This window comes from Pezoporus wallicus, unplaced genomic scaffold (genome assembly GCF_028554395.1).
Source record: "Pezoporus wallicus isolate ANWC-B61680 ecotype Strahan unplaced genomic scaffold, APGP_CSIRO_Pwel_v1 contig_8341, whole genome shotgun sequence".
Classification (NCBI taxonomy): Eukaryota; Metazoa; Chordata; class Aves; order Psittaciformes; family Psittacidae; genus Pezoporus; species Pezoporus wallicus.
In genome coordinates this window covers 63535-89911 of record NW_026638083.1, presented here as the reverse complement: position 1 = coordinate 89911, position 26377 = coordinate 63535, and the positions used below count along the sequence as shown (strand labels likewise).

The window sequence follows — 26377 nt, the reverse complement described above, 5'->3', positions numbered from 1 at the left end:
CAGATTTCCTTTAAATTACACTATTGCAAAGGGACATAATTGTATTAAACGTACTATGTTGCTTCCTTAAGACTTTGTATTATGTACACTTAATTGAGATACAAAGCTCTTTTCAGCTATAAAAATGACAACTACTTTATTAAGGCTTAAATCTTATTTCTCAATGATAGGATGCTTCCTTTCAAGATTCGAAACATTCAGAATCTCTCGTGATAATCAGACCGAACCTGATTTAAACAAGCCGTTTATACACGATGTGGTCAGGTTCTAATGGCATTTGATCGAGCCAGCAGGGCCATTACCTCTTCCCTCTGTCTAAATTCAGGGAGTCTGATTTAATTTACAAATAAAGATTCAAATGCTGATCCAGAGCTATCACAAGGGCAAACAAGAATCATCCACCATCCCTGCCTACAACACCCATCCTAATGGCAAATGAGATGCCAAAGCTTTCCATTTTCATTTTCTCTTTTTACTGGATGCAGCTCTTAAGTTCTGTGAACTCACAGCACAGGAAAGCTTCAGCCCTGTCCAGAATGACTCTGAGTGTGTCCATAAATATTCACAACATGTCATCTTGGAAGTTGTTGAGTCCTTTAACACTCACGCAAGTGCCACTAAAGCTTCACTGCATGAACCTGTCTGTTCAGAGAAAGCTAACACAAAATAAGAGGCTCTTTTCACTCCATTGATACACAATTTCTGGTTTCCCATTTCTGCAGAAAAGTACCAGCAAAACCTCTAAAATCTCTTTAACCTGCAGAAAGTAAGAGCTAACTGAACACTAAACTGTGTTGATTATCATGTTCAGAGGAACAATAGTTGCATAAACCTCTGGCTATAACGACCACAGCCATCAAACTCCACTCCCAGCACCCATGCCCTCAATGAACTGTAAGGTCACATTTGGAGGCTCCTGCAAACCCTTCACCTCTCTTTGAAATTACAAGAAGTCAGCGTAGCAAAGCAGCACTCAGCTTTATTATAACCCCAGCTGCCAATGTCTAGGGGAGGCAGGCAGCTTAATAAAACATCCTTGGTGTTCTCACCCGGTGTAACTGTACAAGCAGCGCGACATGTGCAGAATGCTGCTGAAAGACGAGAGGGAGCATGTTTGTGTTACAAGAGATAAAAACATGAAAACAAAATATATTGCAGAACTCGAAGACCTTATCTTTCTCCAGCCTCTCTTTCTTTGCAATAGTTCATTCAAGGAAGATCTGGGAATAATTTTTGATGTAAACTCTGCTACAAACATATATCACCATGCTGATAAAAATCACAGACCAAACTTGTAAAATACAGGGAGTTTCATTTCTTTATGCTACTAAAATAACTTTTTTCCATTTAAAATTCAAGTGATACTGATCTGCTGTTAAGAGTTCCCCAAAAATGTACCATTCTGAGACGTCACACTAGAAGTCTCTTCTACTGGCCTAAAATAATGACTTTTGGAATGTCTTTCATGAATCAGGAAGAGGTCAGCAGATTTCAGGAGGAATTATTTTCTCCTTTGGAAATATGCTGAACACTTCCTTAATAAGAAAAGTTTATGATGGCCACAAAAAAAGAGTACGTAATACCCCTCAGTATCATAAAGATCGCCTTTGTTGTAACCTGTCAGCATCCTCTCCAAAATGACCACAACCTTCAATGATCTCCACATGAAGGTACTGCCCTTTCACAACCAGACTCTATCTGGGGGTTGGAATTCTGTCCCTTACTTCTTCTACAGCAGCAGGTGCTGGCCCTGGGGCAGGAGAGCTCCATCCCTGCAGGATGCAGTTCTGGAAGTCTTCAGGGATAGCCTGAGGGTCTCAGACTGTCGTGTTGACAGGAGTGTGAGCTACAAACTGTGGCTTTCAAGGCTGGCTTTTCAGATAGAGTCCCATTTTGTGGGCACAGTTTTACCACCACAAACACAGAGGTGTTAATATATTTACAAGTACAAAACTGCACCTTGAACTATCAAGAGAACCGTTACACAGTTTGGACTGCGTGGTCATTAGGGAAGTCTTTCACTGGGATCATGCCTTCTCAAGGACCATGAAATCTTGCTGGAGAGACAGGAAAGGAAGACAATGACTGGACTGAGAACATGAAAGTAGGAAGGGGTAATGAAGGGGAGAAGGATATAGTTCAATAATTGCTGATAAAATCTGTGGCAGCCATAAATTTACTCTTCAAAGAGAATTCAACAGATCATTACCTCTGTAAATATGTATCACATAATTCTTCCTCTCTGTCACCCTGCAGATAAGTACTTAATACTTAGCATCCCTACCCTGCAAAAGCATAAGTGTAATAAAATCCATCTGAGCTTTTGAACTGCAGTTACTTTTTGATAGTAGATTGTTACACTTTGGCACCCCAAGGAGACATTGCCCAATTCCCCCAGGACCTATCTTGTGCTTTTTAAAACAGATTTTACAGATATAGACTCATTACTCCACTGATAAAACAAGCACAAGCACTTGGCTTTTGAATTCGCACTCTAGACACAGCAAACTCTGACCTCTTGTTGATGACTGGGATGAACTGGGATGTCCAGCCTGTCCTCCAGTCAGCTCAGCTATTGCTGCTATCCAAGCACTGAACTCTTAAGAGGGGTACATTGCAATTCTGGTGACCCTGCAGCCACTGATGAAGCAAATTTAGACTGTGCAGATACTTACTGCATGCCTGAGATCCTCAGCTGCACCTAAGAAAATGCTCAAAACAGGTTTGGATGTTAAAAGATCTAAAATAACTGCTATTATGTGGAAGCATATATTCGACTGACATACTATGGGGCTAGAGACTGGCTAGGCAAAGTCAGTGTTTCCTTGGTATGACACTGTTAGCAGCTACTGACAGTGGGCAAGGAACACTCCTAATGATGCCATTAGCTGTAAACAGCATTAAAAGGACACTCATAAAATGTGTATTTGTTTATGTTGTGCTCTCTGTAACAGAATTGAGTCAGATTAAAAACATCCTATAATGAATAAAATACACCTATAGAAAGAAAAGGGCACGGTAGCAATAATTCTTTGGACATCCAGCACATACAGGGAGGGAGAGAAGAGAGAACATAAATAAAAAGGACTACTCACTTGGGCTTTTTTCTTCCGCAAGGTCACAGGCACAGAGGAGTTCAGAATCGATTGAAATGGGTTTCTGCTTAATCCAAAACTTAGTGCTGGCCTTCTGATTAGTAACAGGGTCTATCTCTACCTTGTCTCCAGAAATACCTAAGACGAGAAAGAATAGAGAGCCACAACAGTGATCTGTTTAACCGATTTCATATCGGCTGTTTGACACACTTTATAAATCTTAAATGGGATGAAAGTATATTGCCCTTTTGGGCTTTCTGAAAGCACAGGAGCTTTTGAAATGAAAAGCAAATGGTTATCAAACTGCATTAATAATTTGCATTTTATTCTCCTAAGCATACCAACAAGAAAGAAGTATCACAGAAAAAATCCTTCTCAACACATACAGAGCTCTTCTGGAAGCAGTGGCTACATGAGCTGCAAGATTTATAAAAAGATACTGCTAGGTTTTCAGTCACCACTATTATATGTAATAGACACTATCACACACGTCCCTGTTCCATCTCCTACAAGGCACATACACTACATCCTCTACATGAGAGGACAACACCCATTTGCAGCCTTACAGAAACGCTCTTTGTGCTACCCAGATACTCCTAAACAAAGACATCCAGTCCCAGAGATCCCGTGGTTCTTACACTGCTGGCATTTTAAAGCCAGCTCTAATTAGGCTGCTCTGGAAGCAAGCTGTGGATTTGTGTAGCTCCTGGCACGGGCATCGGGCCTGGCTTCCCAACACGGGCTTCCCCAGATGGCTGGTGCTTCGCTCGTGCTGCATGCGGGTTGACCTGGGTACAGCAGATCCTACCACAGACCTTCTGTGAGCCAGAGCAGAAAATGCCTCTACCATCCCTCCACACGTTACTCCCAACATGGTGCAAGAGCAGCCTTTCCAGCAGGATGCAGCCAGGGCTGGCTGAGGGCTAAGAGTGTGCTGGAACCATCCTGGGACACTCACTGTAATTTATGGTGGTCTTTCTCAGAGTACTGCACAGCAAAAGCCCTGCTACGCCGCGCTGATGAACAGAAGCTCATTGTTCAGTAGCTGTTGACACGACTGAGCAAACTTCCCAGTGTGCTTTTTACATCAGGATGTGTGGAGCCTTGAAAATAATTACATTTCTTCAGTCATGAGTTATAGGTGAAACTCATGAGAAAGTGACAAAAGGAAGCAGGAAAAAAGTATTTAAATACAATTTAGATCCTGCATCTCGAGGAAAACAGCAGAGGGAACCTTCTCCCTCTTGAGGGTTTTGGCTATGAGCTTTTGTATTACACTTGGCTCGTCTCAAGCCCAGGAAAACCTAAAGGAGCTGACGATGAAACTTTTAAGAGGTGTAACAAAATCAAAGTTAAGGTGTCGCACATGTAACGACTCTCCCAAACCCTCCAAAATTAACTCAGGATTTCTTCAAGCCTGCTCATAGCTGCAGAATTTGCAAACCGAAGTGGTCTGCATTTTATGCAGCTTTAAAAATCACAGCACACAGGCAGCAAGGAGCAGTCTCCTACAGTTGGCTCCCCGCTGCAGTCCTTGCCACTCAAACACACTTACCTTCATTTGAACCCCGGCTGGGATGGTTGGTTATAGGAACACCACCAGCCCCCAGCCCCCTTTATTAACCCAAGAATGTGCTTTGTCATTAAACATACGTCACATCAGAGTGATCACATTTCAATTAAGCATTGTATCAAGAGTCCAATTAAGGACTGCTAGAACTAGGTAATTTGAGCGGGCTGATGCTGTATCTGGAGCCCATTTTGTTCTGTAATTTAATTTTGGACAGATTATTTAATAGTGGCCTTGTTATTTCACTGTAACAGTTAATTATTCAAAATGGCATTTTCTGTAGTTTAAGGAAAATACGCAAAGTTGAATGTCCAAGTTCTTATTTTCTCACTGAAAAAAGTCAAGGAAAGTTCTAAAAATAAAGGTGCAAATTCCTTGTGTGCGAGGGTTGATCCACATCCCTCGCTCTGAAAGCACCACCCCTGAAAAGATCCTTAAAAATGTCTCACTGTATGGTCCTGTAACTTCAGAATTCACAGTCAGTCAATACTGTTAATGCACCTTGTTAATTTGATAGGATTTGTCAGGTAACTCCACTGGAAAATTATATAAAACTGTTCCAGATGAACAGATGATAGTGACATGAATTAAAGTGATAGAACAATAGTGGAATATAAACCAGAAATGACACCCAAAGTGGCTGTTGATTTATTGCCATCCTGAGTTTGGTTCTGGGCTTCCATGTATATTAGTGCTACAAATCTGGGTCCATTTAGCAGAGAGATGCTCATACATACATCACCAGCTCCTGCTCCAAGCCAAGGTCACTCCCCATTGCATCAATCTTTTCAGCAGAGGCTACTTCACCAAGCATGGATTTTGTAACCATCTCAGATGTAACAGACTTCCTCCTCTTTCATCTTTTTTTTTATCATGTAAAATACACTTTAACTTCTATTATTTTTATCTGCAAATTGTCACTGTATACTTCATCCATTATTTCTGTATCTCGACATCACTGGCTTAAGCTCACACACATCCAAAGAGCACATTGACAAAGAATGTTGTCTTTTTTGTGTTATTGTTCTCACAGTCTGTATGTGTTGAAACCTAAAATCAAAACAGTATTATGTATGTGGCTTCTGCAGCCTCTGTTTCACGGCACAAATTACTCATACTCAAAAAGCAAGTAAAAATGCTCCTTCCACTATTGCTTTAATTCATTCATTTTATCAAATGAAATACTGGTGATGTATTAGTCCAGTAACACTGCTCTGGTTTTGCTTCCTTTGTTGGGGTCTGCAACTGCCCCCCCTTTTCTGAAATACTTGCCAGCAGTCATTTTCTGAGACAATATGCTTCTTTCATTAATGCGATACACAAGTGTGTTTTATGCCTTCACAATGTGGCAGAACCTCTGTAAAAATGTTGAGACTGCTACTGTATGTGCATTACACTGTAATATGAGCTAAAACATAAAACCCCAAACCTTACACTGATACGGTGAAAGCCTTCCACCGTAATAAAACCATCAGTCAAAAGGTGCTCATTCCTCCTCCTCTGGTCCTTTACGTATTGCTTTTTACTATAGAACTATGTACGGTGTACAGAAGATGGAGCTTACTCCATTTTTAGCTAAACCTTGCCTCAGATTCAGCGATCAGGCCTCAAAGCAGCTAAAATGTTTCAAAAAGTACCAGTCTGCAAACACAGCTCACACTATTGCTGCCTGACCCAACACAGAACCTACGCAAGTTCAGCGACGTGGTGTGCGTCCTACAATGTCAGATGAAACTGCAGGGAGTGCAGATGAGCTACGCTGAGTGTGTTCACCACCACTTCTGGGTTCTGTCACATGTAAATGTCTGTCTGCACGAAGCCTGGGACACTGGGACTCACCCCCAAAACCACACAGGTATTTCAGATTGCATGGAGGAGAAGATGATCACATCAACACTCAGCAGCCCTAATCTAAATAGCCCCTCAATGCTTATTGTACCAGCATTGCTCTTTCAATACCTCTAAAAAAATGTCAGGAGAAACCTCGGCACCATACGCTTATTTTGACTGTATTCAAAGGTTTGGATTCTGTACATTTATTTGCCCAAACTTGGAATATCCCACTGGGGTCTTCTTTGATTTTACAAAATAATAAGATTATAAAAACCATGCTGTCAGTGTACTGCCACCAAAAATATACAAGCTCACAGATTATTATAAAAGGGAAATTTTATGGTCCTTCCACTACTGGACAGGGTCAGCTCCTTCCCTGCTGCACAAGTTAAGCCATTTGTTTCATTTAACAGCTACTCTCCCTTAACCATTTATCTTTAGTGATCTGTCATGACCTTTTCAAGCTCTCATTTCTGACACTTTCCAGATACAGTGAGGCAAACTTCACTGGAAGCAAACTATCGCACCCAGAGAGTTTGCTCAAAAGCAGAAAACATGCCCAGTGCTGTCCTGCTTCAGCACCAGTATATAAATCCTTCCTCAACGAGGCAGTTCAAAATAAACCAAGAAAGCCTCTTCTGTAAAGATTTTAGACGTACACTTTTACACATGCTTAAGGATGGAAGAATGAAGAGATTGCACCAACAATAATACAGGAACTCGTATCCTTTAAATTTAACAATTCCACTGAATTCTGCAGAATAAATGTATTTTGTAAACATTATGGCACTTAATATTTTACTGCTGAATCGTTTCTTTATGGAAGGTATTTGCAGGAATGTCACAGGTCACCTACCAATGCATCATTAATCAAATATTCACAATTTAAACACAAAGATAAAAAGCCATTCAATCATTTTAAAACAGTAATGGGGCTTTTATAATTCAAGATTCTGTCATCCCTTGGCCTTTGGGTTTTCAAAAGCATTCAGAAAGCTAATAAGGACAATATAAAACCTTTAGAGAATGCTAGTTTTCTTTTGTGGCACCTCAAATTTCCACTTGGTCGCTAAAATCTCTCAGTCTCAGAAAAGGAAAAACCAAATCAGTCCTAATTTTGCATAGCCTCATTTAAAAATAACAAAACAGTTGGCAAGAAGCTTTCCATTAGGAAGCTTAGATTTAAAAAAAACAGAGATGAGGTCATTAAATAATGGCCTTCTTTCAGAAGAAACATGTGCTGCCTGATTGTGGGTAATAAAAATACTGAAGTCTTTTCAACTGAGAGCAATTCTTTTTTAACTGCTGAGATGCTGGCAGCACTTTTGAGTGATGTGCTCCACAATAAAATGGCCCACCATGATAACGACTACTTTAAAAACATCTGAGATGGACAGACAGCTATTAGAGATGGCCAAAGGTTTGAACTGTTCCATTTTCCTAAGCGTTATAGTATGGATTGATTTACCTAACTGAACATCAGTGGTGAATCGAAGCCTATGGATCATGCTGACTTTGAAGGACTTGTAATGGTGGCTACTGAGCATGTCCTGAACTGTAGCTATATCGATCTGAGGGTCCTCCTCTGAGACCTCTTCTCCTCTTGAACCTGCAAAACAAGCCAACAATAATGAACAAGAGGTTTAAAATACAGCATAAGATTCAGATGGTATGTTCATATGGCTGCAATGTCTGTAGCTGCTGATGGCTTTGTAAGGAAGAACAGTGCTCAAGTCCATGTCGGGGAGGAGGAAACTCCCACCCTCCACCCAAAGTCAGAATCACCAATTCTTTAAGGATATTAGAATACACATTTGCATCCCACATGAAGCGCAGTGCATCTGCTCTTCCCAGTGGTAGATTCTTCAGTGGCACAAAACACCCCTGGACCGCAGGTATCCCCAGGGGCCAACCTGGTGGGATCCCCACCAGGACACCCCCAGCCTGTCACCCCAGGAAGGAGCCACCCTCCATGTGTGCACTAGCACAGCTCTCCCATGTTTCATGTGGGATGTGACACTGGCATCACCTCGGGCACTCTTATCTCAGCCCGGTGGTAACAAAGCCACGCTTTATTTACTGATTAGTATTCTCATTACTACTGCAGGTACTGGCTTTATAAAAGGTAACATCTCATTAAGCAAAAATGCCAATTACTGAAAAAATATAACACACTTTACAGATTTTTTACGTTTTATGACGTTGGATTAACACCAATTTAAACATTACTATAATGCGATATATAATTTTGCACAGAGTAATTTCTATGCCAGCTGCTAATAAAGCATCTCAGCTCTAAATGATCATTCAGATGCTGTTAGATAAAGTGGTATAAATACATTTGAAAACTGATTTAGCTTCTTACAGAAGAAACTGAAGAATGACACGTTTTCTTTAATATCCCAGCTAATGTAGTCCTAAAAGCTGAATCAACCGCCAGTTCAGAGTACTAAATTTGCTGCAGGAGATTAATGAAAACTTTATATTTTGCTGAAATTTTAATAACGGGAAGATGAGATGATGGGATTTTAGTACAGGCCTTAAAGATCCAGCAAAGCAGGCGAAGAACTTGTCAGATTTTTTTGGTATTAATTTTGTTCTTGCCCAGTTGGAGCAGCCTCAACACTTAATGCTTCTCACGCTGACCTTTCCCTCTGGGGATGTGCACTCCCATCCTCATGTCAGCTCGCATGGAAGCCGCAGTGGGATTCCATGTTTGGGCCCCAATGACAAGCGGATGGTTTGGCAGGAAAGGTCATGGCTCACAGAGGAGGAAAACCCTAGCACTTGTCTCAGTCACGTACTGTTGATGCGGGAGCAGGTACCCTTTGAACAGGGTAATTCTGAGTTGCAGAAGTACTTGCTGTTTGCTTCCACCAAGGAAACCACCGTGGTGGTGGCATTAAGCAGGACAAATGTAGGCAAGAGGGAAGAAAAACCCCACCTGAGCATGGGGTGTTTTTCCTACTGGGTGTAAGCATTCCCTTTTCTATCTGTTAATTCAGTAACAAACGTCACTGCTTATGATAAATATCTTCCATGTCTGCATCGAAGTAAGTTAGCACTTGCTGTTAAATGAGTCAAAGTACGTGTTGGCAGCACAAAGGAGGAGATTCCCATTCCTCGGCATTAGTCACATCAGCTTTCCACCCTGCCTAAAGGAGAGTGGGTGAGGGTGATGCCCACTCCTCACCACACACCACAGCCTCCTGACATGCAACCAGGACCTTCAGTCAGAGAAGGGGACAGCAAAGGGTTAAGCTACAAATTGGGCTGCGCCATTCGACTTGAAAGAACTCCAAAAATCAAATGAAACAGTCTACATGTGAATTTATGCAGAGCCATCTTAACATTGCAACCACTCTACGCTCCAGAATGACAAGATAAATTGTAATGGCTCCTTCAGAGACATTACAATGTATTTTGTCAAAGACCCCTGTGTTAATGTCTCTATACTATGGATTATCATAATGTATCATGTCAAACCCTCACGCTGCAGTACTTCAAAGATACACTGAGATATGTCAAACTTTTTGGTGCACTTAAAAGCATCTTGAAACACTGTGGCACAGCTGTGCCGGGAAGCAAAACAGGAGGATGGCAATGGGGCTGCTCCGAAGTCGAGAGCGAACAGGGACCCTCTTCCACTGGTGGAAATGGCTCCCAGTGCATGGCTGTATTTCAGCAGTCGGTGACAAGACCCTCACCTTGGTGCAATGGGCAGCTCTCCACATAGCTGGGTTCTCAGGACAGTGTTACTCATGAAGGAGAATTAGCACCAACAGACAAACTGAACCCGTGGCAATAAGAAAGAAGTAACACAAAGAATGGCAGCATCTTAATCACGCTCCTGTACCTCCTGAGAAATGTTCCTAAAGCACTTCACAAGACCCAGATTCCCTGGATGCTCTGCAGGCACCACTGCCCTTGTGCTCCCAGGCTGGCCTTGCACCACCCTCCCTCACCATCCACACCAGATACTGTCAGAGCAGGGACACTGTGTGCCAGCTTTACACGGCTATTACGAAGCTGAGTCTGTCTAAAGATTTCACACACCCAAATGAAAAGTATTACAAAGAAAATTAGCAGCCTGCCAGACCATATCCAGGGGGAAAAATTGTCACTGCAACTAAAACTGTGAGCACCTTTGTCATGTCTAAACAGCAGGAGCATCAACTGCTGCAGCCGGAGCAGCTGAACAGTGGGGTTTTGCTCTGGAAGCCTTTCAGATCCTCTGTGTACCCGCAACCTCTGCCGACATTGCTTTATGGAGCTTTGTGAATGGATTCAGGTTTACAGAATTTCTACAGTTGCTGCTCTTGGGATTGCAGCCAGGAACTCCACCATCAAAACAGATCATCTGTCTAAAGATGGCAAGACATGCGGACCCCTGAGGGTGCATTGGATAATAGCAGTAATATCAGTAACAACAGAGAGAAATGCCCTGCAGGGAAAAACCTGACTGCAGAACTTGGCATATTGCTCTTACCCCGCAGCTCAGCAAGGATGTCTGTGAGCCTGCCGGTGCTCAGCAGCCGAGGGAAGAGCCATCTCCACCAGCTGATTGGGGGAAAAAGCATAAAAATATTTTCCACATGCAAGCAGCTGTGAATAAACCTGTCAAATATTTACAGGCCTGTCAGGGTATTTGTAATGGAGATCACAGTGTGGCTTTTGAATGTAAAAGCTTCTGCTTGGCAAGACAATCAAGTAAAGTGGATGCTCCACGTCTATTATTTAGCCCAAGAGCCGACCCAGCAATAGGGCTCTGCTGGCAGAGACTGCTCTGCCCTAGGACGAACAGATTCCTATTCCAGAAACAAACTCTGTCACATACTGACATGGAGCTTCAGTTTGCAGTGACCCCCCCATTCTTCTTTATGGCCTACTTAATTGATTTACTTTTTGAAGGGGAAAGGGGAAAAAAAGCTGGAGTCAGGCGTGGGATAAACAAGGCATAAGGTAAGAACCCGCACGAAGTGCAAAGCACAGCTGCAAGGGAGGCATTTCCTTCAGCCCAGGATAATTTCCCTTAGCCCAGGATAGGGGGTTAATTACTGGAGCAGCAGGGTAAGAAAATGCATGACTGGAGCAGGAAAAGAATGGCAAAGAGGAACCTTGTGCTTCTGCCCTGCCATGCCCAAGCCAGGGACAGAGCTATGGGTGGCACAGCTAAACACAGGGTTTTGGGACTTTGGCACTGCCATGCCTAGTGCCAGTCCTTACACTCTACCTTTGCAGTGCCTGCGTGGGGGCAGAATAAAGCTGGTGCTTGCAGTGACACAGGGCTGGGGCCGGCAGCACTGGAGTTGCCTTCAGCCACAGAGCCACCAGCTCACCCTGCATCAGCAGCCACGGCTTCACATGCACTGTACTGCTGCTGATGGTCCCCCAGTTTCCAAATCCCTAAAACTAAAGTCACTGTGTAAGAATGCATGGTGCTGGCTGGAGGGAGATCCCATATAGAACTGTATGCATTCCATGCAGCCACGTGTCTGTTTTCTTTATCCATCTGATTCTTATCAACTCACTGTCACAATCCTCACTGGAGGAGGAACTTCCCAGCCAGCCGGACTGCTCTCCATCCCTGCTCAGATTGCTTGTGCAGCAAAAGCACACAAAACATTCAACCCCAGCCTCCTCCTTTATAAACCCCAAACAAGTAAACAAAACCCAACCACCACAACCCAAAAGCAAACCAGAAAAAAACCCAGAGTGGTGTTTTCTGCCCACAGAAGCTGAATAAAAAGCAAAAATGGTATCAAGGGTTACATCTACTCTTTAAGACAGCCACTGTGGGGAAGCACTATGGCGTTTTAGAAGCCGCAGCCATGGCACTAATCTGCAGTCTCTAATTCGATGGTCACCCAGAAAACCAACATATTTCCCAGTCTGGAAACAACAGCTGAAGATCTTTTCTGTTTTTAAACCAGGTTCAGTATAGAGAGAGACATTTTTTCTCAAGTCCTTGAACTACTGTGAAATACAGTTATATTTGTAGCTCAGGCCAATCTCCCCATAGAAAATCCTGATTTTCAAACGAGGCAAACAGTGATGAAACAACAGGCACCAGAAATACAAGCCTGAAAATAAGTTAGAAGCTAAACCAAGCAGCCTTATCCAAAAGGGTCTCCTGTCAGCACTAGAGGACATATAAAAATGACACATTAGGAATATCAGAATATTGAAATGCTGTATGTAGCCTATTCAAGAGCAAGTGAACCTGTATATCCTCCATAAACCAACAAAATATAAAGTTAACTGCATTGCAAAAATGTCCCTTATTACTTTAATGTACTAGTATATTGCTTAATGAAAGTTCTTAATTGTAATACAATTAATTACATACACAGAGTCCCCAATTACATTTTCCAATAAGAGACTGGCTTTGGTACAGGTCTAAAGGCACTAAACCAATTTTAATATATTAAGACCAATTTCCCTTGAATACTAATTACTATCTAATGATAAAATGAGAAAGAGGAACTTTCCAGAAGTAAGATGGTAAGAATAAAACTAAATTAGCCATGAACAGTTTGCTACTACACATAAAAGCATTTCACATTACGAAGTGCAGGCTTTTAGTCTAAAGATAAATCTTCATGCGAGTTAAAAAGTTCTGCATACTGGAAACAGTTTATTAGTTTGAATGCCATTAGTGAAAGTTGGCTAGATAAGGGATTTCTCCATATGTATTTCTTAATAATGGAAAGTTTTCTGTTTCATTTAATACCCTGAAATATAAACTTTCTATTTGCCCAAAGGAAACTGGCAACTATTTCACTAGCAGATGTTTGGCATCAGACATATATATATGTTTATAAATGAATATGAGACTACAAAGGGTACATTTACAAATAATAGCTGTTAGAACAGAGCTTTTCCTAACTGGCATATCTCAGCTAGAAGTATTTCAAATAAAACCAAAATACATGAAATAAGTATTTCATTTTGATGTTAGGATTTTCAAGTTCTATTTTATGAACAGTGCACAACTGTCAATATTTCTATTCTAATGCCATGGCAAAGGATAGCTCCTTAAGCACCGCAAAATCCAATTTCTTATTGTGTATTGGGGGAACCAGGCTACGTACAGCAGATGAATTATGACTGATCTTATATACTGTATTGTCCTTGAACATCTCTATGTGTAGAGAGTTAACTGCATGGGTGTTTCACATACAGCCCTGAGCAGGGACAATGAAAGATCGCTTGAAATTCACCCACATTCTGGGGAAGAAACTACAAACAGAGGATTTCTCCTGCATTCCTTATTTGAGTTTGGTATCCATTCAGAAAACAGCAACAGCACAGCAGAAAACAGACAGAATTCATGTAAGCATTTATTATTTTGCCTAGATTACTGTTAGCCTTGAACAAACTAAAACAGTGACTTGCTCTTGAACTCTACAGAGTCAAAGTGCTTGTTTTGCCTTCACATTCCTATGTTCCAGGCACTGGCTGACAAACACAAGACCCATGAACAGGACAAAAAGCCACCACCTACCAGTGCGATGCCATTGCCTTTCAGGGAAGGGGAAAAGTGCTTCCTTCACATTATGACTGACGATAATTTTGAGGCAAGGCCTTTGAAGCTCTGCTCGAGCTTTTGCTGCTGATGCAGAGTAGACCAAATGCCTCCTACTAAACCACTTCGAAACTCATGACAGATTTACTATTAAAGTAACAGTGCAACCCAAGCCTAGTCATTCGTGAGAGCTAAGAGCATCAGCAGATATAGCTACGAGCCACAGATGATGAAAATACGTTAAAAATGCAGCATATATACTATTAATTGAAATTCTTGGATATAAAAATAATAGCTTTTTAAAACTCAAAATGTGTAAAACCTATGAAAGTATGACCCATGTGCATCTTTTCATGGATTAAAAATCAATACTAAAATAATAGGTGGGATGCAGACACTGGGGAATTCTAGCTGCAATTTGATTAGGGAGGTTAAAATTGCTCCATTTCCTCATGCACAGCACCCCTGCCACCTTCTGCCTCATTCTCTCCTACAGTTCCTTAGAATCATTTTATGAAGAAATTAATCAGGAGCATCAGGAATACTTTGGGAGCAAGTCCCAGTCTATGGAGTGGCAGTCAAAACTGCGAGTGCCAGCACTGATGTCCCACTGGAATGCTTGTGGCAGCTGTGTCTCACCTCTGCTAGTCCTTAAATGGGAATAGAGTCTACTGCTCGCCACTGGAATTAGGAGCTACTTTGGGGAGGCTTTGCTGTCATTCTAGGATAAAATATGAAACGCTACAGCCAAAAAGCATAAATGGAACGGTCTGATCTTTGTAAAGAAAGGAAAAATTCTTCTACTATATCAAAACAGGCTTTTACTAAGCTTGCTTGCAGCAAACATTGAGCGTGGTCCTGGCTGAGAGCTTGAGCGCTACTGCTTTCCTCATTAGTACAATCAACACTTTTACAGCTGAATTAAAATGGAATAAAAAAACCCCAACCCCGCAACTGAGAGCACGACTGTTGGAAAGAATGAAGGACAGACCAAAATGCTATAGAGGACAAACACAAATCAATATTAAAGGTTTGGGTTTTTAGAGTTTCATACAGTTCCTTGCAACGAAATGAATTAGGAAATATTATTAGGACCATTAAAACAGTAATAGAATAAAAATATTTGAGCATAGCTGGGGAGAAGACTATTTGCCTCGCACTTTAAAAACCATCAAACTGCTCTAGTTATATCTGCATGGTTAATTTCTTTAAATTCTATTAGAAAAAAAAAAGAAATCGCTGTTTCTAACAGCCATATCACCATGGCAAAATACACTGCGGAATGATCACTTTATCCACTGAGCAATGCCTGCAACAGAAAGTGTTCCATATTTCCAGTGTTTTTCGGGTTGGTTATAACTTTACAGAGCAGAGTTTAACAGAAAACGATTAATCATGAAGTGATAAACAAGATGCAGACTATTTACTAGAAGGTATGAAATCCATCATTTCCCTCTGGAATATTGTTTTGGCACAACTGAGAAGTGCCTCAGGAAGGAGTCTCGTCAAAACTTACTTGCCCAGACAGTACAGCTTGTATTCCAAAATACATAACTTATGTGAGTTTAAGCAATTTACAAGAGCAAAAGTGAAAAGGGGAAACATACTGTTCTCCCGGACAAGGCAGAATTCCAAAGTGCTCTGGCTCTCCAAGGTACAGTCTAAATCTACTGGGACATTAGGTTCACTCTGCTTCTCCAGCCGATACTGAGGACCTGAAACATAAAGTAACTTGTAAAATCATCTGTTTTCTAACAAAGTGATGGCTTATCACGTTCAACTAACATGAGGTTACTTGTAGCCTAGAAGTAAGGCAAGTAGACGTTTATGTTTCAAAGCTCTTTGCCAAAGGGAAGGGCCCTGTCATCAAAAGATGGTGTGCAAAGAAACAGCATATTCCAGTCATCTTCAGCTGTCTACCAACGCTACCTGACAAACTGCTGCCCAACATTCCTGTATTATTCCTACACCTGATGAGTCTCTATTAAATACCCTGCCTGTGCTGCAAGACAGAGGTATTTCCTGTTGGAAAAAGTACCTACTCAGATCTTGGTGTGTATCTATGTTGTACCCCAAGCCCACTCCTCTTCCAGACTGGGACTGCAGCCTGGAGCTTCTGGAGCGTGGGCTCAACTCAACCTACACTCACACTTGGGAAGGCAAGAAAAGCTCAGCTGCAGCCTTGGTGGTGTCTGCACAGAGCACCAACAAACAGCTGGGAAGGAAAGCAGCTTTGCTTTTATGAATTGCATTTTGTCATGAAAGCAAGCTCCATGACACCCAGCTTGGCTATTTCTACCTCTGCCAATGGCACATTTCTTGCAATGTGGTGCTTGAGAAGTGTGGGGTAAGGATTTCTTTACGCCTCAGCAGCTATCAGCACTGCCTTGCAGGCTGACTAGAGACAGGGAGTCTGGCATCATCCAGCAGCTCAGGGGCTGCATGGAGCGGAAAGGGTCATCAAGAGATCTTTTTCCAGAGATCTGTATGCTGTTAACACTGAACTGCACCAAACTTAAGCACGTGCAGATGCTAAATTACTTCCAAGGAATTATTTTTATATACATCATGTTGAACTGTAAATCTTAAAGATTCAGGTGCCAACTTTCTTCTTCTCAAACCAACTCACCAAAGGACAGATGCTGCTGCTTAAAAAACTGCTTTCCAACTACATTAACGGATCCAACTACATTAAAGGATCCAACTACATTAACAGATCCAACTACATTAACGGATCCACCTACATTAACGGATCCACCTACATTAACGGATCCAACTACATTAACGGATCTCCACTCCTGCTCACACCCAAGAGCTGAAGCGCACACAAAGTTCTCAGCTGTAATTTCTGTATAATTTGGTAAAATAACACTAAACAGATACCTGAAAAAAGCTCAAGTGATGCAAAGCACCTTTAACCAGGTCTTAGTGTAACAAAGCACCTAGAACTCAAATAATGAAATCTATTTCCTCTTTATCAGTACTTAAAATACTTCTGAATGTTTCCTGACTTTGAATTATGACAGTATATGATGAAATATTTAAAACATATAAAAAAATTCCGTATTTTAGCCTCAGATGGCATTCCTAAGAAATGGAATTTGTTAGCCAATTAATTTTAAATTTACTACAGCAGAATTTCAATTACAACTCCTCATTTCGTCTCCCCAGAAGCCGTGTGAAGCACTCGCTGCACAGCCCAAGTGGGTTCTGCTCCTGAAGTGGAATGTTATTTCCTGATAAAATGGAGCTCCCTTATTCCAGGTGACACTCAGAGCACATCCAGAGCCAGGCTATTTGCAGGTCAGAGGAGGAAAGCACGACTGCTCCCTCCCTGCCACAGCGACTGCATGTGTAGCTGGTTGAAGCATTTACGGAACAAACCAGGCTCAAGAAGCAGCAGAGAAGTCTCATGCCAGCACAAAAAGAAAAGCAAATGAATACAACATCATCCTTTCTCCTCCCAGCTACTGGAAATGCGATTACAAATCTGAACTAAATTAAATAAACAGAGGCCTGGCTTGTTAGGCAGAAGCAAAATATACCGAATTGAAACAGATATCAAAGTGGTAAATCAATTTGTATTTAAAAACTGGTGTAGTTTGAAAACAGAATCAGTGACAGCAAAACCTGCTTGCTTTGTCTGTTTGTAAGCAGAGGTTCCCAAACCACAGCCAAATGCTGAATGATACCCAGCAATGACAAAGGCAGCAGAACTGTTGGTTCCACCTGAATGTCCATGTTCTTGGTGCCTGCTACCAAACCCCTAATTCCAAGGGCTCCTACCACAGACAGAAATCACTAAGATCTGCTGACACCAGTGCCCACCGCTGTGTCCCAGCTTCCTCATTCTTCATTACAGCCTCCCTCTCCCTTACACCCCAAAAATATTTTGAATCAGAGCAGAGGAAGAAGTGAAGTTGGCCCCTTCTGGACTCCTAAACCTCGCCGGCTGCCTCCATAGATGCCCTCTCAGGTGGATGCACCCAGAACACATCCGTGATGAGCCAAGAGATCCATTCCATAAATCACACTTTTATGCATCACCTATCCAACTAAGTCATTCCTGTTTAGACAATTTCCTTCCATTCGCACAGTGCTGTGTGGGAGCTGCTGCAGGGGACTGGCACCAAACCACACGTTGCTCTCTCAGCACTGAGATGTGGGCTTACTGCTGTGTTTCCCAGACAGAGGGATGGGACAAAAGGACAGACATCAATGCCATCAAAGCCTTAAAATTATCAGAGAATCACATGCACACGATGACAAGGGGACAAGATTAAAAGCAGAAGCTTGGCAGCGGTTCACAGTCCCTCTGTGTGGATCTGATTCCACCAGCTGGATCCACTCAAAGAACATCACCCAGCTCACAAGCAATCCTCACACCTCTGAACAAGCTTCCTGCCACCCTGCAGAGAGCCACTGGTGATCATATCCCTCAACACCACCAAGCCAATGTCAAAGGATGATCTTTACCTGGAGCAACTTGAGAAGTCTGTGAGCAGCTAAATTGTTTCATCCAATTTGTCTCAAGCCTGTATTAACTGTCTGCTAATAAAAGAATGACACAGAGCTACAGATCAGAAACCAAGGCAACCTTCCACTTGAAGAACTCCTTTAAAACAGAAAATACTATGGAATTTATATACGGATATATAAAAAAAGAGTATCGACTCTTAATTGATGTATTTTAAATATCTGTACACATTTACAGGACCTCTGCTTCACAACAGATGAAAAATGTTAGGCTGATTCTGCAGAGGACGTTTACTTCTCTCCCAAGTTCAAATGATGTCATTGTAGTAGAAACATTAGGTAATGTAATGGTCTCCTAACAGAATACTGCTCTGGGAATTTCTACAAAATTCCAAGCGCTAATACCAACCCTGGATTTTATGGATTTCTGCAATCTGATGCAAATGCTCTGCGCAGCTGTAATATAAAGCTTTAAAATCCTGGCACAATTAGTCCTGGCCCACAACCCAGAGCTCTCCCACTGACAGCAGGGACCACAACTCGAGCACGTCCCACATCCAGCAGCATTGCCCAGGGCTCCCAGAAAGCGCTGCTCGCTGGAGCAAAGGGGCAGAGTAAATCATGTGCATTGTGTTCCACCACCAAGCTGGGAGCAAGTACGTGAAAATGGAAGTTACCACGGACAAAAATGCGGAAGACAAAGCCAATGAATACAAACCCCTCTTCTAGTTCTGCAATTTTGTCACAAATACTCGGAGAGACAGAAACTGTTGCTGGGTTACAGCAAGCTGGGCTGGAGAGACAAGTGTTCGTGTGGATGGAGAGGAAGGAGGGAACCAAAGCAGCCCTCTGAAATGAGCCACAAAATGGTGAATGAGAAGGGGCTATACCCTCAAGCAAACTCTTTTTCTTTAAAAGCCATCAGAGAATTGTTTGGGGTCCCAGAGGGAGGGTGAGAACCGTTCCCTTCCCCACCAGACCTGCAGGCCTGATGCATTAGGTCTTCTCCACTCCTGCGCCATGCTATGAGTCTAGACCACACACTGCAAATACTACCAGCAACAATAATCCCATTCTTGACTTGCTTTGCTGACTGTCAGACCAGCAGCTGTGGAGGAATGGGGTTAGCATGGAGAGACGTCGCTGCTTACTCCCAGGGCCTCACTCAGCATCTCACACCTCACCTGCGGAGCTTAACACGCATCCCTTCTGCTGCAATCCCCTTCTAAGCATCTACACCAAGATCTGCCTACAGACACCCACCTACTCCATCATTTCAGGATACCCCTTTGAACAGAGCAAGGTTTATCAGGAATTAAAAACAAACAAGGAAACAGCCCCCAGTGTCACCTCCACAACTTCCCTACCGCACAAGGCAAAGGTGTTCTGGGAAGAATCCCACCGCATAATGAAATTAAGCGGTTCTCTTACAAAAGGCAAATGGCCATCCACATAACAACAAACCAATTCTGTTGCCATTTAAGCTGCAAAGGCTTCAGAATGGGGTTTTGAAAGCATGACCCGTCAGTTCTAATTTTTAGAACTTATCCTTTCAGTCAAGACTAGAAAAAGGCCCATTCCAACTTTTATCTTCACTACAAAGTGCTGTTATCTTGGGCTGATGTCAGGAGCTCTCTCTCTCTTTCTGCTGACAAGCAGAGACGAGAGAGATAAGATTGGGAACGAATCTCACTTCTCTGAGTAAATAAATAATCAATACTCATCTAAATGTAAATGAGAAAGTATCCCCCTCTGATAACAGGGCTCTTATCAAACAGCCAATTTTCTACAGACATTTGGCCTCAACCAAATCACCATCATTCAGCCCCAGCCTAATGGCTAAAAATCGTAACTAAATTGAACCGATCACCAGAGATCAACTAAGTTCAGCCATGGCTACTACAGGTTCAAATGTTTGGAATGCAATTTTTCCCCCATTAACTTTCAATAGCAATGAAGAATACCACGGTCAGGGGTTGAATCTGCACAATAAACAAACACCAACACTTAGAAAGGGAATGAGGCTTTAAACAAAACCCCAAACAAAACCCACCTCCATCTCCAAACTAGTTAACAGGGTAAAATACGGACTGGAGCAGGATTTACTTCCATATTTAATGCTTGTGGAATTGTCAAACTTAAACTGAAAAGAACCAGTAAAAGCAAAAAACCCCAAATGGTTTAAAACGGATCCTATATTTTACAGTGTTAGTTTCTGCAATAAAACACATCACAACATCCTACTCAGTCTTTGTCTTTACCTCCTCTCAAGAGCTCCTACAATTCTCACTGAAGCCCCAGTTCCAGCTATGCTCTGTCAGCTCTTTCTGCTCCCTTTATGGCCCATGCATTTGTTCAAACCTCTTTCAGATTTCTGATTTCTGTAACACTGACCCACCAGGATTTATGGCACCGTGTGAGAAAAAGCATCCCCTTTTGTTTCAACCCATCATTTTTGGGACACGCAGCTCTTGTCTTAGGAACAACTATGACAAACCCCTCCCAGTTCAGTCTCTACCACACGCACCTCATAGACCCTCTTGAACCCAGTCACGTCTTTCCCAAACCGGAGAAGATCTTCTCTCCTTAGCACCTACTCCTCATTTCACGTCTGTTCCATTTTCATGCTCATCTATTTCTGTATCTTTTTACTTCTATATTATCATTTTTGAGATAAAATACAACAATTACGACGTGGGTACACCATGATTTATGGACTGGCAGACGTATGCTTTCTGTTTTGTTCTCCTTTCCTAATTTCTGATGTTCAATTTGTCTTTCTGACTGTTCCTAAGCACTGAGCTGAAGTGTTCAGAGAACTACCCGTGACGATTCCAGGATACTTTTCTTGACTGATGGAAGGTAATTAGAGCCCATCATTGTATACATATAGTTACGGTTGCTTTTCACCAGGTATATTATTTTGCACTCATTGACACTGAATTCCCTCTCCCATTTTATTGTCCTGTCACTCAGCATTGCGAGATATCTCTGCAGTGCTTCACAGACAGCTTTTATTTGCACTATTCTTACTTCTTTTGTATCAACAGCACATTTTGTCACATCAGCATTCACATCCTTTTCCATGCCCCACATTAACGGAACAATGCAGGATCTACCAGTTCCACTGGAACTCCACCAGTAACCTAGTTACTAATAACGGAGGGCCATTATTCCTATTCTTTGTTTCCTGTCTTTTAATCAATTATTAATCTATGTGAGGATCCTCCTTCTCATCCTGTGACAGCTTAATTGCTCCATGAGCCTTTGTCAAATCTTTTTTGGAAATCTAAGCATGCTGTATAAAACACATCATCCGTATTCAGATGGTCTCTGACTTCCTCAAAGGCTGCTCATCGCTTTCTACGGCACAACCTGCTCTGCAAAAGCCATGCCTATTTTCTTCCTCAGTATACTGCATCCATCTGCATCTCATCTATTAATTCTGCTCTTTGCTGCAGTTCCATTTTACAGTTTGCCTGGTAAGGAAGGCAAGGTACACTGGCCTCTCCTTCAACAAACTCTTGCCACCATCACATCTGAGAGAGCAGCAGACACAAGCAACATGTAATACATCCCAGTTAACAGTACAGCATCTTCGTGTCTGACCTCGACCAAGTCTCTCAGTGACTGTCTGCTCATGGTGGTTTGTGCTGCTTGTGGATTAGTTTTTCCTGGCACAGCTCCTCAGACAACCCTCTGCAGAAACACTATGGCATGAGAACATCTCCAGCCTCCAAACACCACAGCTAGTGATGCCCGCAGCAGGAAGGGGCATGCACTCGCTGTATTTCAGCATGACACTACAACTCATCTCTTTTACAGCACAAGATGACCTGTCCCTGGTGAGCCAGCAAACAGCTATGAGACCACCTGCATGTCCGCTGAGGTGAAGGATGTGATATTCTGGCTCATCTTCCAAAAGATAAGCACATGCAAGAGCCAGTGTCACTGCGTGGGGACAAGCAGTGCAGGCACAGCACAGTGACAGGGGATGCACTTTCCTGTGTGTACAGCTGTACTCCCAAAATAACACATGAAAAATCAAAGTTTAAAGACAGGCAGCCCTCACCTAATAGCCAACGCAGTAGATGCCAGGCAGACAGTAAATAAGCAAAGTGAACATGAGCTATGTTTCAGGCTCTGTCCATGCACAGGCAGGAAAGTAGTCAAAAGAAAACAGTTGATAAACATTTAATGGTGATGTCTGTGGTGCCTTCCTACTTCAACTTTCTCCTTTCACAAGGATACATGATTTATTGCCTCACTGCTCCAACCCTAGGTTTTGAAAGTGTGATTTCTTTTGAGTTTAAACTATATTTATATTTATTTTTTTGTTATCACTTTTTTATTATTGCCATAGAAAATATTTGCTGGAAATATGTTGCAGCTATTACAAGGTCATAAAAAAGAGGAGGTTTATGTATTTCTATCATTTCAAATAGTCTGTCAGAAAGTATCAGTCGCGCTAAGTGTAAGACTACTGGATTCCAGCTTTCCCTCTGCCAGCACATGGGCAGCATATGGAAGAATTAAAATAGCTCAGCAGCATGAGTGCTTCTTGGGAGCTGGCTGGGAGCAGGCAAACTGTGGCACCACATCGTCCCCGGGAGGTCCTCCTGGGTGCAGCCTGCCCATGAGGTTTCCTATCAGTACTAGACACTGACCCTGGGCCTGAGGAGGAATACCAGGCAGAAACAAAGAGGGCTGAAGAAGGAAAGGGATCGATACACTGCAGAGAACACAGAAACTGGGAACAGGGAAAGGTCTCAAGCCTCCTTCCATAGGATTTTTTTCAGAACACGACAGAAAGGGCAAGGATTCCATTGTGTGCTTGGCAATGACAATAAAACAACAGAAAATATGTAAACAGTTTGAGAGGAAATAGCTGTAAAGCCAGAATGTTTACATCTCAAATCCTACTGCTCTGAGGACATCTTAAATCTGTTTATTCGTTAAAAATCCCCAAAGCCCCTCAACACCTCTGAAGTGGAATAAAGATTTTATCATTACAAATGCAAATAGTGGTTAATAAATAAAGATATTGAAATAGTGAAAACAAACTTTTAACGTTGTTCACACGCAAGAGACTTTTTTTTGGGTCCAATCTGTTTTTCCTTAACTTGCACTGTTGTGACATTACTGAATTTTACACACAGTTATCTGCTGCTCTCTGCAGAAATACAGATGGTTTTTGTAGAAATAAACAGTCATTTATATGAAACAATTGTAAAATAGTTTATGGAAACCAGTGGTGTAATGCATTCAAATAAATGCCAGGACCGGCTGATGGAGAGCCAAGGTGTTAAATCACACTGCTTAAGAATTCAGCTGTGGGAAACAGATAGTAAATCCAGAGTGACAGAATTTCCAGTGATGGCAAAGGTTTCTGACATCTAGTCCAGTACACAAAAACTACAGCAGTTCAAACCCATTTTACTTAACACTACCTTGACAGCCAGTGAAATTAAAGAATTTAGTCAAAAGCCCCTTAAAAAGAAACAAACACTTCATTTATGTATTGCTTTTTTTGTAGTATAGAAAACATGCAGCATGACTAGCAGCAAACCAGTCTTTGCAGTATACTAACAGAAGTGCTTATTTAATTGCTGCTTTAGAGTCCTGTTCTTTTTGCTTTAGCAATACATAGCTCTAAATAAAGCTGAAAGGAGAAAGAAATCATCCGTTTTGATCCATAATGTGATGTATGTATAGCAAAAATACAATATACAGACTTGCTGGGGTTTTCTAATCACAAATTTAGGGGACCATGTCAGGGCAGGGAGCTGCATGGGGTACTGGCAGAGCAGCACACGTTACAGCTCTGCACCCTGAGTCCTCTCCACGCTCTGCTACCCAAGAGATGGCACCAGGGTGAACATCCTGCAGCCCAAGCTTGGCTGCTTATTTGTGATGCAGATCAATACTGGGGCTCTGCCTGAGTCAGAAAGCACTTTCCCCTGGTCACAGACATGCAAGTGATGGTCTTGGGGCAATACAACAGGCTGGGAGGGTGCATTTCACAAAACACTAGCAGGAAGGAGATGGCCCCATAAAGGTATCTGGGGTATCAGCATTATCCTTTTTCCATTGGAATGGGTAAAAGAAACAAAAAGTCTCTATCATCCGAACACTGAACTGCAGAATGTAAAATGTCACATAAATTACAGCTTTATTACCAATCCAGAAGACCCATAACTGTATGATTTCAATACCAACAGCTCTAAAATAGACCCAGTTCAATATTTCACTTCCATTTCAGAGGCCAGGCACAAAAACTTTTCCTCACCCATTCAGGCTAATGTCCAGAATCCCATCAGCCCAAGCACACAGGACTAACGAGCTATTTCTATCCTGACAAACTAGTCACAAACTTTATTCCCGACGAGCTGTTCCACGCACACCAGCACCCCCATCCCCTCATCACATCAGTGTCTGCTCAGCATCAGCAGGCTGGTGAGAAAGGGCTTGCTGAAATAAATTATTACCGCTACAAACCAGAGATGGAGTTTGTAGGCAGAAGGAAATCATTTTGAGCAGCCTCTATCGCACCCTCTCCAGCACAGAGGGGCTCCCCCTGTGCAACACCAATCCTGCTGAGGAAAAACTACTATGAGAATAACAAGCAAGCAATCCTTCCTCTTTCCCCAAGAGACATCATAGCAGAAAGCAAGTGAGTATCAGACCCAAACACAGCTCCAGGAATGGGGGGGGGGGGGGGGGGGGGGGGGGGAGAGTGCTAAGCCCAAGGGGTATGGAAAGGCACAACCTGGTAGAGGTGAACCTCTCCAAGGACAGCCAGTTCCTCACCATGCCTAGCATGGGACTGGCCAACCAGGGAGAAACCTGGGACAACCAGGGGCTACACACTTCACTTGCACCTCTGTTACTACACCGAAACCTGGCACAGCCTGGGCTATGTGCTTTGTTTGCACCTTCATTACTCCATTGCCTCTTTGGCAAAAGGGTTGTAAAGTAGTAAAGTCTTGACCTAAGACCTGCAAATACTGATGATGCTCTTAATTTAAATCTTGCTAATATAAACAGCTTAATGCAAGGAAAACCAGGATTTCTGAAGCATCTCCAGGTAAAGCCACTCAGTAACTGGGGGTGCAAGACTCTGCAGGGATGCTACAATTATCCAAAATAAAGCACTGAAAGCCAGAGAAACTCAAAACTACCATTAAGCAGAAAAGCATGCATGTAAACACAAGGAACTACAAATTAATTGGCTTTTCACTGTCACAGATGCTGGGGCTTCCATCTCCTTAAGAGTCAGAGCAAACATATGCATCGCCTACTCTAACATATTTACTTTTAAATTTAAACTCCTCAGTTACCGTCATGCAATGACAGTATCAAACTTTAATGGCAGTTTATTCTAATTGTGGTTCATCTCTGAAAAATGCTTTAATCACAAGGCTATGGTTTTACATAGTTTATCTTCCTAATTCTCCTTTTTTATATATATAAATGAATACATGTATACGTGATACAAATACAGATATATCCCCCCTTTTCGCCCATTGCTTTTTGTCCCATTCCTCTGCCTACCAGTGGGGACAAGGAAGCAAAATGCCAAGCAAGACCTATAGCTGCTCCTGCAGTAAGAGCAGCCACCCCAGCCCCAACCCAGCAGCACACTGGCACATGTCAGGAGGCCTTTGAGTGAACGGGTCCTGCCTGGCCTGAACATCCACAGCCCATCAGTTCCTCCTCTCCTCCACTTTCCAACACCCTGATAACCCCCACCATGAACTGGGAGAGCAGGCACCATCCAAAAGGTGCCCAGAATTAGCACTTTGCCCCTTGCTTTGTGTTCTGCCACACGCAAGCACCTACTTGGAAAGGAGAACCACCACCCCTGCTCCAAAG

General features: G+C 42.4%; 1 protein-coding gene across 5 annotated transcripts in view; it reads right to left on the bottom strand.

The window, feature by feature from the left end:
* MAPKAP1 (MAPK associated protein 1) overlaps positions 1 to 26377 on the bottom strand; it is a 97611-nt gene that overhangs the window by 9914 nt on the left and 61320 nt on the right. For 3 of the 5 annotated variants that reach the window (XM_057408954.1, XM_057408956.1, XM_057408955.1), the window contains exons 8-10: positions 15634 to 15741; positions 7967 to 8107; positions 3096 to 3233 (exon numbers count right to left, since the gene is read on the bottom strand). In XM_057408954.1, the coding sequence (XP_057264937.1) occupies positions 3096 to 3233; positions 7967 to 8107; positions 15634 to 15741 (387 nt within the window). Of the gene's footprint in view, positions 1 to 3095; positions 3234 to 7966; positions 8108 to 15633; positions 15742 to 26377 lie in introns of those variants that run through there. The other 2 variants (XM_057408957.1, XM_057408958.1) reach the window with 2 other exon arrangements.